At 55.6% G+C, this 18,601-nt stretch overlaps 1 protein-coding gene across 2 annotated transcripts in view; it reads left to right on the top strand.

Moving 5' to 3' along the window:
- The first annotated feature begins 5,383 nt into the window (after positions 1–5,383).
- PAX3 (paired box 3) overlaps positions 5,384–18,601 on the top strand; it is a 64,206-nt gene continuing 50,988 nt past the window's right edge. Inside the window, exons 1-4 of one of the 2 annotated variants that reach the window (XM_085232980.1) lie at positions 5,384–5,684; positions 5,892–6,127; positions 7,025–7,151; positions 7,440–7,574. In XM_085232980.1, the coding sequence (XP_085089106.1) occupies positions 5,600–5,684; positions 5,892–6,127; positions 7,025–7,151; positions 7,440–7,574 (583 nt within the window). In that variant the 5' untranslated portion in view covers positions 5,384–5,599. Of the gene's footprint in view, positions 5,685–5,891; positions 6,128–7,021; positions 7,152–7,439; positions 7,575–18,601 lie in introns of both variants that reach the window. The other variant, XM_085232979.1, reaches the window with a different exon arrangement.

Raw genomic sequence — 18,601 nt, 5'->3', positions numbered from 1 at the left:
ACGGCCTGCCTTCGTCCCCTGTGTTCCTCGGTTCAGCTGTTCTATTTTCTCGTTTGATTCTCTTCTCTTCTCTTCTCTTCTCTTCTCTTCTCTTCTCTTCTCTTCTCTTCTCTTCTCTTCTCTTCTCTTCTCTTCTCTTCTCTTCTCTTCTCTTCTCTTCTCTTCTCTTCTCTTCTCTTCTCTTCTCTTCTCTTCTCTTCTCTTCTCTCTCTCTCTCTCTCCTCTCCTCTCCTCTCCTCTCCTCTTCTCTCCTCTCCTCCTCTCCTCTCCTCTCCTCTCCTCTCCTCTCCTCTCCTCTCCTCTCCTCTCCTCTCCTCTCCTCTCCTCTCCTCTCCTCTCCTCTCCTCTCCTCTCCTCTCCTCTCCTCTCCTCTCCTCTCCTCTTCTCTCCTCTCCTCTCCTCTCCTCTCCTCTCCTCTCCTCTCCTCTCCTCTCCTCTCCTCTCCTCTCTTCTCTTTCGCTTTCTTCTCCTCCTTCTTCTGCTTTATTGTTCTTTCTTTCATTCTCTTACTCTTTTTTTTCTTTGATTTTCTTCTTTGCTCTTTCTCCTTTGCGTTCTCTCTTTCCAGATTGTAATCCAGTTAATCTTTAAAATAATACGCGTTAAAACCACACAGCTGCAGACGAGATGCCTATTGCTGAGCTCAGTCTCGGTGCGGATAGGGCTGCTCTCCGACCGATGTCGGTACCCCGGCCCCGCAGCGCTGAGTGCGGACAGAGGACACGGGGACTGGGCTGGGGCTGCCACCCGGGCACCCGGCCCCCTCCCTCAGCCTCCGGGCACCGCACGCCGTGGGTCGCGTTTTCTCCTCTGCTACGGAAATCCCCCGCTTCGAGATAGAATGCATTCGATCCGTCCGAGCCTTTAGTTCGTAAAACCCAAACGGTCTCTTTGCTGCTGTAAAACCCCCATGGAAATGCACTGCGATAGCACTGGAATTAATCACCCTGGTGTTTGTACAAGCAATTAACGGGGATTAGACGCGTCGTTGTGAGCCGTGGCTCCGAACCTCGGGGGCGGTGAGGAGCGGGGCGCGGATTTCCCCCCCGCGGAGGTGCGTGCGGATTTCCTCCCCCGTTCCGTTCGCTGCGTTCCGACCCTTTCACACGGCAACGAAGTGACCAACGCGTCCTCCTCTGGTGTTCACCGGGCGTGGGGCGTTCGGAAGGACCTGGGGAGCCCTGTCCCTGTCCCTATCCCTGTCCCTATCTCTATCCCTATCTCTGTCCCTATTCCTGTCCTTATCCCTGCCCCTATCCTTCTCCCTAACCCTATCCCTGTCTCCGGTGCCCCGCTTCGGGCCCATTGCTGCAAGCCGCACTGAGGCCGTAAATTGACGAGGACACGACACCAAAGGGGAAAAAATCAGCCGGTGCTGAAGCGTGTGCACGGGACATAAAAGCAATGGAGAGAGGTTCAAAGCTTTCCGTGATGACTTTTCAACCTTTATTTATGTGCCTATTAATGCAATATCCATCATGGAGATATGCATCTTTATCCTTTCAACCGATATGCTGGGAATCGATTGGATGTGCAGATTACATTTCATAAGTTTCCAAACGTTAATCTCCTCGGCCCTTCGCTGGTAATTTCTTTTTTTTTTTTTTTTTCGCCAAATAGTATTGGGTTTCTACACCAAAAAAATAAATAAATAAATAAAAATCTGAACACAATTAATCCTGAGGCTCCTTGTCTCTAAGTCCCCGCAGCGCCGGCACGGACCCTCCCGCCCTGTGGTCGGGCATCGCTCCCCGCAGGCGGCCGAGGGCGGTGCGGGGCGGGCGGGACCCGCACGTGTTCTCCCACGGCCGCGTCCCGCTGCGGGGCGGTGCCTCCCGGCGGCTCTGCGGGACGTGGAGACCCCGGCGAGACTCTCGGGGGCCGAAACCGCGGAGAACCATACGCAGCAGCGCGGCCCGGAGAGGCTCCGATTCCTCTCGGCCCCGGCCGCGCTCCGCCTGCGGAGCTGTGTCTGAGGGGCACTGCGCTGCTACCGATGCCGCCGTCACCTCCCGCCGGGACCGGAGCGGGGCCTGAACCGAGCCCGCAGCCCGCAGCCATCGGTCACCACTCCGTTTGATCCCTTCTTTTCTCCCTTCCCTTCCTTCCCTTCCCTTCCCTTCCCTTCCCTTCCCTTCCCTTCCCTTCCCTTCCCTTCCCTTCCCTTCCCTTCCCTTCCCTTCCCTTCCCTTCCCTTCCCTTCCCTTCCCTTCCCTTCCCTTCCCTTCCCTTCCCTTCCCTTCCCTTCCCTCCTTCCTCTTTCTCTCTTTCTTTTCCTCTTTCCCTCCCCCTCCCTCTTTCTCTCTTTCTCTCCCTCTGTCTCTCTTCTCTTTCTTCTCTTTCTTCCCTTCCTTCACCTTTTTCTTTCCCCAGTGCCATTTCCCCACGCACTGCCATATGTAGGTCACTCTCTTCCCAAAACTCGGTCCGAACTGAATGTAACTCGCACCCCTCCCCTCCTCACTGTAGCGAGGCGAACGTGCTCGGGGGGAACGGCGGCTGCTGGAGACCCGCAGCGCCCCGCAGCACACAACGCCCGGCAGTTCGACCCTGCAGGGCAGCCCCAGCACAGCACAGCTGCCCGCTCCGTGGGAGGGAAGGAGGAGGAGAGCTTTGTGAAGAGCTGCAGCGGGCACCGGGTGTGACACACAGGGCCCTTGCACAGCCCCCAGAAAGGTTCTGTTGTGGTGTTTGTTGTGGGGGCAGTGAGGGACAAGGGCCAGAAATAGCAGACACTGCTACACTTATGCTGGAAAAAACCTCTTCTCTTCTCTTCTCTTCTCTTCTCTTCTCTTCTCTTCTCTTCTCTTCTCTTCTCTTCTCTTCTCTTCTCTTCTCTTCTCTTCTCTTCTCTTCTCTTCTCTTCTCTTCTCTTCTCTTCTCTTCTCTTCTCTTTCTCTTCTCTTCTCTTCTCTTCTTTCCCTTTTTTTCTCCTTTCTCTTCTTTCTTCTATTCTCTTTTTTTTCTTTTTCTTTTTTCTTTTTTTCTCTCTTCTCTCTCTTTCTTTCCTGCCTTGATCACTCTCTTTCTTTCCCTCTTTCTTTTTCTTCTCTCCTTTATTTCTTCCTTTCTTCCTTCCTTCTCTTTTTATATATCTTCCTGTCTCAGTTTTTCCTCTCCTCTCCTCTCCTCTCCTCTCCTCTCCTCTCCTCTCCTCTCCTCTCCTCTCCTCTCCTCTCCTCTCCTCTCCCTCTCCTCTCCTCTCCTCTCCTCTCCTCTCCTCTCCTCTCCTCTCCTCTCCTCTCCTCTCCTCTCCTCTCTTCTCCCTCCGTTTTCACTCCTCCGCTCACGTCCCTACTCACAAACCCCAGCGCCTTTCTCCAACATCACCTTCCCTGGAAATAGGTCTATGCAGAATTCCCTCCGACGCCCTTGTTAGAAATAAACGTATGCACGTAAAGGCGGAAAGAGTGGAACTGATTTATTTCCAGTGCTCTCGTTTAGAACGAACTGCCGTTGTCCCGAACTGCGCCGAGTTTCGCTGCCCATTCGATGTGCCGCAGGTTTCATACCGAGCGCTCGCTAATCCAATTAAAAGTGCACCTGGCCTGGAAGAGCTCTGTAATTAGCGGGAGCGTTTTTAGCCATTTCCACGGGAACACCGTGAAATCATCTCCGCTGGCCCAAGGACAGTCACATGGGGGTGGGGGCGAGGGGGGAGGGAGGAGCGGGGCCGGCACTCGGGGCTCATCTTTTCCCTCGGATTTCAGCAGTTTCGTGCGGAGGATGCGGCCGTGTCCCGCCGCCGGTTGGTAGCGAGGGCGGCGGCCTCGACGAGGTGGGTGCGCGGGTCGGGGGTCACTGAGAGCCGCGGGATCGGGGACGGCGGAACGGGGCCGGCGGTCCGTCGGGGAAAGCGGCCGCGGGGCGCACGGAGTGCGGCAGCCACGATACGTGAGCGCTCCGCGGCTGCCCCGGGTGCGGCGGGAGAATCGCTGAGGTGCTCGAGCTGCTATGTTCCGCGAGCTCAAAATGAAGCTGAAATACTTTATTTATTGATGCATTTATTTAAAAAAATACTCCCACATCCCCGCCGAGCCCCACACGGGAGCTTTGGAACTCGGTGCGTCGATAGCACTGCGGAACGCTTCCTAGCTCCGGCCATAGGCCGTGCCCGGGTCCCGCAGGAGGGGAGCTCGATGCTCAAACCTCCACTGTGCTCGGTAAAGGGCAGCACAGGAGAAATAGGCTCCGATTCTCCCCGCTACACCAACTTTTCTTACAGGCCAGTTCCGTGGCCACGGTAAAACTTTTCTCCCGCCCCGCTCGGCTCTGATGCTCGGGAAAAGCGGCCGACTCCGCTCCGAGCAGCGGCCGGGGCTGCGGCTGAGTCCCGGGTTGCACGGGGCCGCGTCCCGCTCCGATCCGTTCCCCGCAGCGCAGGGCCGGGCCGGGCAGCGCCGCACCGCCGCTGGGCCCCACGGCCCCGAAAGGAGCTCCCGAACCGCGCGGGGAAGCCGCCACGGGCCCGGCACAAAACATTGTTTCCATCATTTCAAAGGGGGGAACCTGAGCGACTCTCATCCCTTTGATTGATTAAGGGCCTGAATAACTCGAGGCTCGGGAGTGACAGTCGCTGAATAGAGGATTGCAAATAAAGGGCGCAGTGGAAGCCGGGCTGGCACTTCACAGCGCAGAGCCGAGCTCGCTGGCACTTCCCGAGCTGTAAATAAAGGGCCGCGCACAATGGTACCTCTCTGAGGACAGACGGCCTTTACAACACTCCTGGCGTCATGTCCTGCTGCGGTCAACCCGGCTCCGGGCGGACGTCACCTCCTTTCTTTTTGCGGCACTTCGGGCTGAATGCTACAATAAATTCCTGGGAACAACCGCCCGTCGGTTGGTGGGGCCGAGCGCGGCGCCTCGCGTACGGCACAGCCGCGGGGGTGCGCGGGGCCGCCCCGTCCATCCGTCCGTCCGTGAAAGCGGAGGTCCGCGGCGGTGCTCCCAGCCCGTCCGCGACGCTGGGGCCGGAGGTGCTGCTCCCGGGCGGCGCGAACTACAGAAACAGAAGGGAGGGAGGAGGTTGTAGCGGTGTCGGAGAAGAGAAGGGCGGTCGCTCCTCCGCGTCTTCCACGCGGACAAAGTGCGCTGCGAGCCCCGGGCCGGGAGCGGGACCCCGAGGGCGAGGAGCGACGCGCGGGCCCCTCGGCCGCTCTCCCGGAGCCGTCGAGGCACGGAGCCCCCCGGGGCCGGCGGCTCTCGGCCGGGCCGGGCCGCCCCGGGCAGCGGCAGTGCGGGAGAGTCCCCGTTCCCCGCCCAATCAGCGGGGGCGGCGCGGCCGGGCCGGGCGGCGGCGGCCAATCGCGGCGGCGCCGCAGCGGAGCCGCGCCGGGTCCGGAGCCGATAAATGGAGGCGGCCCCGCGGCCGCCGCTCCCGGGACAGAGCCGCCGCCGCCCGCCCGGCCCCGCCCGCCCCGCTCCCGAATCCGCGGGGTCCGGTCCAGCCCTCCCGGCGCGGGGCAGCGCGGGTCGCCGACGAAGGGGCAGCGGGGAGCGGCCCTTCCCCGCCCCCGGCGGCGTCCTCTCTCCGCGGGGCGGCTCTGACGGCGCTCTCTCCCGCAGCTGCACCTGGGCAGGAGCGCGCCGCGCCGCCGCGATGACCACGCTGGCCGGAGCCGTGCCCAGGATGATGCGGCCCGGAGCCGGGCAGAGTTACCCGCGCGGCGGCTTCCCGCTGGAAGGTGAGAGCGGAAGGAGGGGCGGCGGACGGAAAGCGGGGAAAGTTGGGGGACGGAGCGCGTGCGGAGGTCGGAAGGGGCTGCGGGGACTTCGGAAACTTCGGCCCCACGTCCCTGCCCGGCGGCCCTCCCCGGTTGGGTGCAACAGGTGTCGGCACGCCGCGGGGTCCGAAGGAGACGTTAACGCCGTTTCCTTCTCCTCTTGTCCAGTCTCTACCCCTCTCGGCCAGGGCAGAGTCAATCAGCTCGGAGGAGTGTTCATCAACGGGCGGCCGCTGCCCAACCATATCCGCCACAAGATCGTGGAGATGGCGCACCACGGCATCCGGCCCTGTGTCATCTCCCGGCAGCTGCGCGTGTCCCACGGCTGCGTCTCCAAGATCCTCTGCCGCTACCAGGAGACGGGCTCCATCCGCCCGGGGGCCATCGGCGGCAGCAAACCCAAGGTGAGCCCGGCGGGCGCGAGATGGGGCGAGGGGCCGCGCACGGGCACGGTCCTGCGCGCTGCTCCCGGCGGGTCCGGGTCTTGAAACGATTGTGGGGAAGATTTAATATTTGTATGAAAAGAAAATCGCGCTTAAAAAACAAAAAGAAATAATCCGAAACGAAGTGAGGGAGAAAAGGCGGCTCCGGGAGCTGCGCTGTCCGCTCGGCCCTGCTCCGCCCGCCGCCGCTTCAGCTGCTCGGCTCCTTCCGTGCTTTTTGCAAAGCGGCCGCTAAAAAGTTCGCGCTCACAACAGCGCAGAGCGATATGGATCCTCTTCTCGAGTTTTGCCTCTCCTATCCTTATATCTTTCATTTTCAACACAAAGAGAAGCGAACTTTTTGAGTTTTCGTTGAAAGCCGCTGGCCGGATTTTTTCCTTTGTTGTTACCAAAGTGGCGGCTCCCGAACTTTCTGTTCTCGTGTTAAAACGACGAATTTTTCTACAGGCGCGTGACGGAACGCGGGCCCTCATCCTGCATTTATTTCAGTTCGACCCCACTTTAGAGCACTGAAGGAAACCCCCCTGGGTCCTCCCCGGACCCCATACACGCCACAGCTCTACTTTCCGTTTAGTGTTGCGGACTTCGTTCCACTCAGTCTCTCCCTACGCATAGCTCTGCTCGCATCCCGCACCGTCCCCGCACAATTCGGCGCGGTCCCCGCGGAGCTCCATCCCCTCCCCGCGGGTTCGGGCCCTTCTGTCTCCCCGGGGTAACGCTGCCGCCTCCATAGCCTCGGGCAGTCCCGCAGTGCTGCCCGCGGGGCCGTGCGGCCGCTCCGGGAGCTCCGTGCGGGGCCGGGGGAGTCCGGGCTCTGCCACCGCACAGCTCCCGCTCGCCCCGTGTGCTCTGAAGCAGGTGACGACGCCGGACGTGGAGAAGAAAATCGAGGAGTACAAGCGGGAGAACGCGGGGATGTTCAGCTGGGAGATCCGCGACAGGCTGCTCAAAGACGGCGTCTGCGACCGCAACACCGTACCCTCAGGTAGGGGCACTGCGGGCTGCTTCGTGCCGGGGGGAACAGGGACGGTGGCGGCCGCGCTGGGAGCCGGGGACGCTCCGCGGAGGGTTCAGTTACGCTGCGGGCGGGCGGGGGCGGCGGGATCGAGTCCGGGCGGTGTCGGGGAGCTCCCGTCACCTCGGGGGGAAAATGCGCGGGGCGGTGCCAACCCCGCGGGAGGACAGCGAGGCCTCCGACGGCCCCGACGGCAGCGGCCGGAAGCAGGGCTCGGCGCGGGGGAGCGGCGGTCACAGCTCCGCACTCCCCCCGAAGTGAGCTCCATCAGCCGCATCCTGCGGAGCAAGTTCGGGAAAGGCGAGGAGGAGGAGGCCGAGCTGGAGAGGAAGGAGGCGGAGGAAGGAGACAAGAAGGCGAAGCACAGCATCGACGGCATCCTCAGCGAGAGAGGTAACGCCCGCACCCGGGAACTGCGGCGGGAGGTGGGAGCCCCGGCGGGGAGTGCGGTCCGACCGGACCAGGTCCGAGCCGGGAAACGTGCAGGGGGCGGTCGGGCCGCCGGGGGAAGCCTCTGTGCTGCGGGGCCTCAATCGGGGGGACTGCCTTCAGCCTGGCGGCCGCGGCCCCACAGTGCGGTGCTTCTCCGCAAAGGCTGCGGAAAGTTTGTGTTGTGTTGGTGTGTGCTGGGCCGGGCCGGGCCGGGGGCTGCGGGGCACGGCCGGGCCGGCTTCGTCGGGGCTGCCGGAGGGGCGGCCGGGTCGGGCCGGGCTGGGGCTGGAAGTGGCGGCCCGGCACAGGCACGGCGCTGGGGAAGGCGAGACAAAAGTACCAAATGAGCTGGTCAAACATTTGTACAACTTCTCCAGCTTTTACAAAGAAGGCCTTCTATACACAATCTACACTTGGAGATGAACTTGGAAAACAAAGAAGGGAGAGTCCATTGAAACTCACACTTTGGCTTTGCGTAGACAAAGCTCCAGCTAGCAGCAGCTTGATGTGAACAAAGGAAGGCAACCTTTTTATAATTCAAGGAGAAAAGAAGAGAAAACAGCCCCACAAAAGGCCGAGAAAAGACATTATGGGCTTGCAATGAGGGATGAATTATTCAATGAGCCCCTAATAGCTGATGCTCCACACAGTTTTATGGACTCTCCACCGTGGAAAAAGTGCTGTTCGTACCTACAGAATGTTTGTGGTAATTCCAGACATCTGGAGGTGCTGAGAACCGATCAGGAAGGACAGCAAAAAACGCTTTCTTTAAAGCAGGCTAAACCCTCGTATTGTAGCAACAAACCCGAGTGCGCTCCCCAAAGTTACTCTGTGGCTCCGTTCTTAAAACCCCATCTTCTTGTGTCTGTGAGTGTGCGTGTAATGCACACACAGGAGGTGCTGACGGGAACTCTGTGAGGGCCAGAAGGTGTCTGAGTGCCTCTCTGTGCCCCTATGTGCACGTGGCTGTTCTCCCGGTGCCGCCTCTGATGGAGAGCTGTGCTGAGGGGGAAATGCTGAGCTCAGTGCCCCAGTTATTAACTAACAACTAGCTGTTCTGCCTTCCTGAACGTCTCAGCAGAGATTAAAAACAGCAGATAGGAAACTTTGATAACGCTCCAGCTTTATGGAGCAGTGATTTACAGGGACAGCAGGAGAAAAAAATATATTGATATAGCCCACCTCTCTGCTTCTCCATAAAATAGCCATCCAGGCTCTGTCCACTCTTTGGGGGTCCCTATTGCTGGGTCTGAGCCCTGGAGCTGCCCTAGTCCTAAGTTGGAGCTGCCCCGCAGGGAAGGGGGGACCTGTGCCTGGGCTGCTTCTGCAGTCATGTATTTCCTTTCTGGCCTCCTGCTGGCATGTGTGCCCAATTTTGATTCCTTTGCATTCAGTTAATGGCAGGATTCTCTTGAACGCAATGGGCCGTTCCACCCTGTGCTGTGTCTGTGTGTGTCTGTGGGCTGGGAACCAGTTTGGCAGAGAATGGCAGTGGGAGGGAGGATCAGCTCCCCCCACAGCCACTCCTGCTTACCCATATCATCCTGTTGCTTCGTTTTGTCATGGAGTGGCCAGTGTGCTACAGCGAGAGTGCTGCTGATAGAGAGAACTTGTTACTGTGCATGTGCCTTGCTCTTATGGGATGATGTAGGAACAACAACACAGCAGAGAGTTCATTGTGGGAGCAAAATAGCCCTAAAATGGGTTTGCCCCTCCTTGCAAAGTCATGCAGAAAAGAGAAGTTCTGCTTCAATTCCCATTGCCAACAGAGGAGTGAAGGCTCCACTCTGCCCACACAGGCACCCGGCCCGGTGCTTCTCACTGCGGTGGCTGCAGAGCCCCATGGCTGTGGTACTGTGGTGGTGGTGGCTGTGTGTGGAGAAGGGTGACAGCACTGCTTCCATGGGATGGTGTGGGAGAATCCATCAAGATGCTCAGTGCTCTGTGCTCTCGGCAGCAGTGTGCTGTGGGGTGGGGAGAGTGCAGTGTGCTGGGGTGCTCTGCGAGCTGGGTTGTGCCTGTGGCGGGGGTGGCACAGGGGCTGTGGGGCATGACGATGCAGATGTTGGCTTGGCTGGAAGAAAATGAAGCAGAGTTCTGCTGACTTTAAAGGCTGATTCCCTGTATAGGATTTGAGGCATTCTTGCAGCAGTGGAATCAGACAGAAGAGAAAAACAGCCTTTTAAATAACGTGCTATTTCCAGGCGCTTAACCCTGCTCTCTCGTACCCCTGGCAGACGCCACACGTGCTGCACTGCTGTTCTGCTGCTGCTGCTGTCCTCTGCCCTGGTCTGGGGCGTGGATTTAGAACGCAACCTGGGTGCCACGGCACCTATCCGCCTGATAGTGGCTCTTTCACAGCCCATCTGTTTTTCCTGTGGGCACGATGCATTTTTCTTAACCGCCCAAACCGTAAAGGCAGCACATGAAGGAAAAATCTCAGCGCCTTTATATGGCACGGGGGGCCTATTTTTAGAACGAGGGCTGCGGGGAGGGAGCGCTCGGAGCTCGCATCCCACGGCCGCTGTGTGCCCGCTGCTGGGAGCGCCGCGCCGGACCCGGCCTCAAAGGGGCTCTGTTCGCGGCCGGAATTGGCCCCCGGGCCCCGTCCCGCGGATCCTCCCCCAGTCATGCGCCCGCAGAAAGGGCCCTACTCATCCCCAGCGCTGCTCCGGGAGCGATTCAGGCTGCAGCAGGCTAAATTGACTCCTTTCTTTCCTTCCACTTTCATCTCGCACCAAACCCTCCCCCCACGCCCTCCCCTTCCTCTTTTCTTTTTTTTTTTTTCTCTGTGCCCGAGGCTCACATTAATACAATTTCGGCACCATCCCTATTTTTGTGTGTATGTGGGAAGCTTGGGGGGGGGGGAGGGGGGGGGGGGTTAGAAAGGGCCTCAGCACAAAGCGCTGCTCAGCAGCTCAGCCGTTGCTCTGCTTCGCTGAGCGATGCTGTTCCTGTTCGTGAGTTTGAGGAAAAGCATTTCTGCTGCACACTGTAATGGAATTAGAGGACAGATGCTGCCTGTGCGTGGGACACGCGACCACCGGCCCCAGCTTAAATATTTAGATGCAGTGCTACAATCAGCAGCTTGATGTGCGGGCTGTGACGCGGTGCCATGCGCTCCAGAGGGCACAGGGCTGGCGCGTGCTGTGAGGAGGGCTGCTCAGTGCCTGCAGCCCCTTGGGGTTAGTAATACTGCTATGCTGCTACAGCAGCTGATGGAAGGAGGGACTGCCCTCTCTCTGCTCCCCTAGCCCCAGATGCTCCTTGTCCCAGCTGCAGCCCCTGAAGTGATGCCCAGCTGCACCTGCCCCCCCCGGCATGGGGATCTCACCTGTGTTTGGGCACTTGACCGACTCAGAAATAGTTCCTAAAATGTTGGAGCAGAACTGCCGGGCACATCCTGCTATGGTTCTCTGAGCTCAGGCACCGAGAACGAGGGCAAACCTTGCTGCAAAAAATATTGGGATCACTTCCTATGTGTTTACCTGAGTTTGTACTCAAGCTTGCATCTGATTGGTTTGCTCCAAAACTCTTAATTAATAGCTGGTTAAATTTAGTGTAATTCTGAAAGGACTGGGGTTAGGGTCTGAAGGGCTTGCTCCCAAACTGTGTTTTTTGTCCCCTGGCTTTGTGACTTTCTTGTGATTGCCAAATTGTGGCCATCAGCAGGAATGCACCCCAGTGGAGCTCAGGCTGTGAAGTGGGTTTTGGGGAGGCTGTGTGCACCCTGTAAGATGTGAGGAGCCCCAATGAAAAGGCCCATTCACATGTGCATTGTTTCCATGGGCAGGGCAGGACTGGTGCCCGAATCCATCCCGTTCTGCTCAGAGCCTCCATGCCGGGCTCAGGTTGTACATGTTGCACTGGAAGGGCTCTCTGGAGCAGGGATGTCAGCAGCTGCTTGTGCAGCAGTGGCGATGGCATCAGCAGACAGAGATTTTAATTAGATACAGAATTAATTAGAGATTAATACTGAAATTAAAAGTTGATGCTGATTAAATCTTTATGACAGATTCTTTTGGGGGTCTAATTCCAAGCGGTACTTTTCTGTTGTGTCAGGTCAAGCCGATGCTTTTATCTGACTCTGACTAGGGGAGGGTTCAATTCTCATGGCTTCTGCGTTAGGTTCACTTATTGATAAGGCCTGAGACAAGAGGAGCCCATAAAGTTGATAGTGATAAATTATGGCGGGTCCCCAGGGCTGTGTAGTAAAACTGTGTTGGGAAATGGAGCAGAACTACAAAGTGCTCTCTGGTTAATTTAAGGAGAAATTGAGTGAAACGTGAAGCAATAAATCACAGCACTGCGCTCAGTGTGGATTTCTCCATGTAAGCGTCACTTTAAATCCTATGTGACATACACGTGTGGCTACAGACAGAGGAGAACATATAAATAGGGATGCAGGACCCGTCCCAGCATTCCCCAGTTGCTGTGCTCTGGCTACTAAATGGGAACCGAGCTCACCGCAGACCCCGCTCTGCTCCCCTTCCCTGCAGTGTTCCTGCCCCATGCTGCACTAATTCACCTCCAGTCACTCCCCCTAGAAAACAAAATTGGAGCGAAACGTAATGAAATTAAAACTCACCGTGGGCACATTAGGGCCACTGTGTGTCATGTGCCGAGATTGTTTGGTTAGCGGGGTTTGATGTGCTGCTGACAGCTCATTTGTTCACTGTTAAATAAAGGTTCGGAGCGATTAACAGTGTGCATATATAACGAGTGGGACAGTAAAAGGCAATTAAGCAGTCGGTGCAATGTCTTATCTCGCTGTTGTTTTACAACCAGGAATTAAAATCTGAAAAGGGGGTTTGCGGTGTCGCTGGCCAAATATTGATTAAGTGGTGTTTGCGATGCCATTGTTACAGACAGAAAGGGCACCGATCTGCCCCGCGTGGTTCATCTCCCATTGTGAGCAATGCTTAACCTCTGGGATCAAAGGGATCGTTGCAGTTTATCTGTCCTGGAAAATCCTTTGCTCCTAAACCCGTATGGATTAATGGCCAAGTTGTCTTTAATGACATGTGAAATTTGGATGGAGTCCTTATTCTGCATGGTCTGCTGGGTGTACGCACTGTACACAGTTTTGTGGAAGGCTTTTCTTGAACACTTTGGATTTGCATTTGTATGAATCACTGTTTTTAGTACAGAGTGCGCTGAAACTTTGCTAAAACAGTGGCTGAAACACACGGTAAACACAGAGCAAAACACCTCCTTGAATCTTAATGAAGCTGATTTGGTTGCATGTAATTTTTCGGATGGATGTTGTCTGAAGAAAATTGGGTTTTTCTGTACTAAATTGGTAGGATAAATGGCCAGGGACTGCTGCTGAAAGGAAGGGAGTTTGAGTTGGAGGAGCTGCCAGGGCTGGGTGCTCAGCACAAATGTGTCCCAGCGAGCCGCAGCATCTGTGTGCGCTTCCTTTGCAGCAGTGATGGCTGCACAGTCGCTTCCCAGACTACAGGGAGAGCCGAGTTCGTGCTGCAGGGCAGGCAGGAGCGCATGGGATCGGCATCTTCTCATCCGACCAAAAGCCGTGCTTGCTTCGGTAACAAAATGTGTCCCACCAACCCCACAGCAGAGGAGGCTGTGCGGCTTGGATGTCAATTGCTGGCCTGGGCTGATGCTGTGGGATCTCAGCTGGGTGGAGATCTGTGAGCAGGAGGTGCTGCTGCTGCCACCCCAGGCACAAGGGGAGCTCCGTGCACAGTGGCCGGGCAGAGCCAGAGAGCCCCTTCTGGTCGTTATCCGGTATGTGCCTGAGCCTCAGGTGCTGTGGGGAGAATCAGCAGAGTAAGAGCTGAAAAAGGTTATTTTTAGTCATCGGTTTCTCATTGTTTCTTAAACACACTGTTTTTCTTTTGTCTGAACGAAGTGTCAGCCTGTGTGCTTTGTGAGTACCCTGCTCCTTAAGAAGTCACGTAGCCCCAGAACAGCAGATACTATTCTCTGAAAGTGTTTTAGGTTCATGTCTCTGTACAGCACACAGATGCAGCTCTCTGGTTTCAGCAGGAGCTGTGAGGAGGGCAGCGATGTGGGCTCTGTTCCGCTTTCTGATGTTTTGCTGGTATGGATGTGTGCCTGGATGCAAACTGTCTGCCAAGTGTGACCAACGTTTGTCGTGCATGTGTCCATATAAGGATCCGCCTTAAGGATGCTTGCATACACAATATGCTCACATTGGATGAGGCTTCGAAAGTGCCTGAGTAGCGATCTCTTTGTCAGATGTAGTACCACACAGATTGCTGCTCTGAGCTGGCACTTTGCAGGCACTTGTCTGGCCCCCTCAGACCTCACTCGCCTTATTTAATGAGCAGTGCTGCTCAGCCAGTGCAGTGCGCAGAGGTTCCCTCTTGGAGGTGGCTGTGACATGGGTGTCCCCTCCCATGCTGTGGAACAGGGGAACTCCTGCAGCTGGAGTACTGCTTCTGGCATGCGAGTGGAGCCATGGCACTGGCACGGCAGTGGCATCCCCTGGGTAGCTCCAGTGGGTGCTGAGCAGCTCTCCCAGCAGGAGAGCTGTTTGAGGAAGGACTACCCTCACAACCAGTGGGCTGTTCACGTGGGTGGGCATTGAACCTTCTCAGCGTGCTGCTTGGGAAGGAGGTCTGCAGGGTTTTGTAGCAGGTGCGGTGCAGAGAAGGGCACAGTGTGCTCCCAGTCTGGGTGCTTGTGGTAGCAGTTATGCACGTGGTGTTTGGCTTAACCACGCTCTTTGCCATGACCTGTGGGACAGGCAAATACTAGCAGAAAACAGCCAGGAATCAGTGCAATCTGTTCCTCTGCTCAGGGGTTGTGCGGTGAATGCCGCAGATGAGAAATGCCCCGCAGGTTCCCTCAGGGAACCACCAACAGGAGCAGACCCACTGCCTGCTGCACTGGTGGGGTCTGGCAAAGCGCTCAGGGTGTTTGCAGCCACACAGCGAGGCACAGAGCTTCCTGTTGCTTCAGCACCCACTGTCGGTGTTCCAGTGAACTCAGAGCTGTCAGACCGGGTGCTGGGCAGTGGGGCTGTGGGGAACCTCTCGGAGTTGTGGGACTTCAGGGAGAGCCATGGGGTGTGTGGGGCCGCTGCTTCTGGCAGCAGCGTGAAATGGCTGCACGCAGCGGACATCTTGTACTTCTTGCTGTCTCCCTCTCGACCTGTGTAACAGAGTCCCCTGGCCAATGTGCAGCCCTCACTTTCCATGGGGCTGTGTGGTTACTCAGGGTGGAACGAGGAGCTCACTGCACCCCAAAGCTGCTCGCTTGCTCAGACCAGTGGGATGCGGCAGCACTGAGATCTGTCTGTTGGTCAATGAGTGCTCCGACATGGCAAGAGGGCATAGTGTGACAAGCAGAGCAAATTGAGAAGAGCTGTTTTAGCAAGTTGAGCTTAAAAGTTTTCTAACATGTGATTTAGCCAAAAAAAAAAAGTCATCTGGCTGCGTGCTGCACGCAGCTCTGTGACCCACACTCTGTCAGGGCGGGCAGGACGTGGGGAGCATGCCTCAGGTCGGTGTGTGGCCCCTTGTGGGCTGAAAGCTGTGGGGCTTTCCCTGTCCTCAGCTGCACTCCTCCTCCTCCTTTGATCCCAACCAGTTGTGCCAGTGGGATTTGGGGCAGGAAACTGGGAGCTCCGGTCTGAAAGGCTATGGGAGCCAATGCAGTCGATGCATAGGGGCTGTGCTCCAAACTCCCAGAGATCCCTTGGCTGGGGAAGAGCTTTAAACAAAGTGGGTCTCAAAGTCACTGCACTGCACTGGCAGTGCATAAGATGGGGTAATGACTGGTGGAAGTGTCCCTCAATCTGACATCAGAACAGTTGAGTAGAACAGAGGAAAAAGCAGAAAGCAGGTGTTGAACAAATCTCAAATACACCCGGTGTCCAGCCAGCACTGGGATCACGCAGAACTGACAGTGACCATGGGTAAGGCACTCTGCAGGATGCATCCAGCCCTCTCCACACTCTGAAGGAGGCATTGTGGTCACCACCGTGCTGTGAAGGTGACACCCAGGGACGCTCTGCTTTGTGCCCATGCCTCAGGTCCCCCTGCTCACACAGCTGCTCACAGTGTGGGAAGGGGGCTGCCGTGAGCACCTGCGTTGGGTTTTACCAGGCTTTTGGTAGGGCTGCGGTGAGCATGGTTATTTATCTTTGGGATGGGACAAGGGAGTTGAGTTGGAAAGAATGATCCTGTGACTTGTGTTTGTAAGCAAGTACACCTAAACAGAAACAAATGAGAAAAGACTGGTCACAGCAGCATAAGCAATAGGAGAGTGAGGTATGGTTTGCATGGGAACAGCTCTGGGCTGGTATATGCACTGCCTGAGAACTTCTCTGCAGTGTCTGCACAGACCACTGGTACTCCCTCTGCCCCGTTCCAGCCCCCCAGCAGGAAGGGAATGCTGTGTCTTGCTGGAATCTTACTAATTTCTTTTTTTTTTTTTTTTTTTTTTTCCCCCTTCTGTTGCTGTGCATCCAGGCAGTGTGTGCAGTGGGGAAGGGCTGGAGTGTAGGACATGTGGTGGCTGTGTCAGCTGTTCCAGTTTGGGCAAATCCTCTTGTGCATTTTTGCTCATTTGAGATTGAAACGATATATTTTCTGCTCTGAATGGTATTTCCAAGTGTTTGGGATGCAGAAGACAAGAGTTGTGCAGGATCAGCTGCTGAAACTGCAAGCTCGGTGAATGATGTTCTCTTCTGTGGGGAAGCACTCACCATGTGTGAGAGCTGAGCCACGGTGTGATCAGCAGAGCTCAGCAATTACCAGGATGTGCTTGTTGCTGGGCTGCCTGTGGATAGTTACAGTTGTTTGCAAACATGTGCTGTGGAAAATGTACGGAATGATGTATACAAATGGTCTTTGGTTCGAGCAAATGTTTGGTGACTGAAATCTGTGTGGTAACGGCTGGGCACAGGCTGTTTGCTTCTAGTACTGGGTTGCAGTCAGTAAAGATGTAAAACTTCTGCAAAGCTGCTGGAAACACTTTTTTTCTATTTGGGTGTTTTACTAAAGCCTCTATTAAGACAGAAATAGGAGCTCGAAAGAGAAGGAGACAAAATCAATTAAAGCACTTAAGCCAAGTACATTGATAGTATTTCTGTCTTGAAACTGCAGCTTTCAAAATCTTCCTGCAGAAGAGAGTGCACTTCTGTGGTGGCATTTGGTGCAGGGGTTGGAGATGGGCTGCACTGGTTTGATTTTAAACTCCTGAAGCAGCAGCAGTCTGAAAGAAGGAGGGAGATTCACGCTCAGCCGGGCTGGGGGAGCACAGCCTTCCCAGGATGGGAATGGCAGTTCTGCTGCATGCTGCTGTCTGTTTGCAAAAGTAATACAGAGATCTTACAGGCAGAGTAGGTGCCTCAGGGAAAAAGCTGTTTTTTTTTTTTTTTTTTTTTTTTTTTTTTTAAATGAACAAATGATTTTATGGCTTAGCACCAGTGCACCAAAGAGAGGTGTGTTTAAAAGTTAGACTCGAGAGCTTTTGTCAGGAGAATAATGCACTTGGTGGAAAGCACGGCACAAAGGAGGGCTTTTCTTTCAGTTCTGTATGGGCGAGCGTCAGTCAGCCACGGAAGAACTTCAAAAGCCAAAGGAAAAGCCATCGGGCTGCCCCAATCCCGATAGGTCTCCCTGAGGTGAGGGGAGAGCTGGTGTTGGCAGCAGCACAGGAGGCAATGGGAGGTGCACACTGACCAGCTGAGCCGCTCCGTCCCCACGGCACTGATGCACCAGTTGGGAAGCTGTTGGGCTGTCCCATCTCTGTGCTGTTTGTTTCTGAAGGCGGAGGAGTCCCACTTCTCCTTGCTGGAAGTGGTGTGAGGTGGGAAGCTGCATGCCAGGTGCTCCAAGGGTATGGCTGGCAAGGACGTGGGTGGCGGAGCACTGAGCCGCCTTCCTGTAGCAGGCAGCAATTTGTTGTGCTGTCTCATGGAATGCGCTTGGTGCTGGTTTGGTTTCAGCCCTGCAAGAGGACGGGTGGTGCTGGTGGTGCTGGGCTGTGGTCCCGCTCTGTGCTCCTGTCCGGGGCATCTGGCTGAGCCAGGGACAGCTTCATGCTGTTGACGCTCACCCAGTTAGCTCTGTGTTTGGTGTGAAAACAGCACCAGGTAATACGACCTTGGTTTTCAGTGATTTGTGTGTTTAGGGCTTCAAAAATGGAGAACAAAACTTCAAGATGAGGTGGAAGACTTCTTTGCATGCATTCATTTATCTCAAGCCCATCAGGCATGCCTAGGTGTCCTTGACATTAGCCAGGCTATTGGAAGGAATTGGCTTCTGTGAGGTTAGGGTTGGAAGCAGATGACCTGCTGAGCACAGCTGCAGCACCGCTGGCCGCAATGTGTGCGGGCACATTTATGGGCTGCTCTGAGGTGACAGCCCGAGGTGATGGGGAAGGCAGCCAACCAAATTTAAACCAACCAAATAGCACTTCTAAGGATTATTTCTATGAGAAGGTGGGTAAGTACTGCCTTGAGGACTGCAGATGAATCCAGATTCATTGCTGAGAGAGGTTAGGTCAGCAGAGAAACACACGGTGCCTGTATTCAGCAGGGACTGCAGAGTGAAGGTGGACACAACTGTAGAAAATACTTGTCTGAATGGGTGCTGTATTATAGCCTAAAATGCACAACACTGCTCTGTTTTTTGTTGTTGTTGTTGTTGTTTCGGCTGTATTGGAAGGATAGTGTAATAGTACCAAGTCTCCAAAAATCGCATCTGTGAACTATTCAGTACAATTAATTTATCTTTCATTTTGTGGAAAAAAAGGTGGAAGAAGAAATAGTGATTAGAGAAAAAATGGGGCATTAGGTTTGGATTTGGTACAGCATTGTCAGTAGCATTTCAGTTTTTCAGAAGAATAGGGAAGAGGAGTACTCTGAGTTCCGGTCCTGCTTTGGGCTTACAGCCTCTCCCTGCAGTGCCTTTGGTTGTTGCTTTTTGCATCAGCTGCACAGAGCTCAGAACCCTGCAGGTTTGGGAAGCCTTCAAAATGGTTTGCAT

The sequence above is a fragment of the Meleagris gallopavo genome, chromosome 11 (assembly GCF_905368555.1).
Source record: "Meleagris gallopavo chromosome 11, MGAL_WU_HG_1.1, whole genome shotgun sequence".
In the NCBI taxonomy this organism is placed as follows: Eukaryota; Metazoa; Chordata; class Aves; order Galliformes; family Phasianidae; genus Meleagris; species Meleagris gallopavo.
The sequence above is the reverse complement of the archived record's forward strand: the minus strand, read 5'-3'. Positions and strand labels throughout refer to the sequence as shown.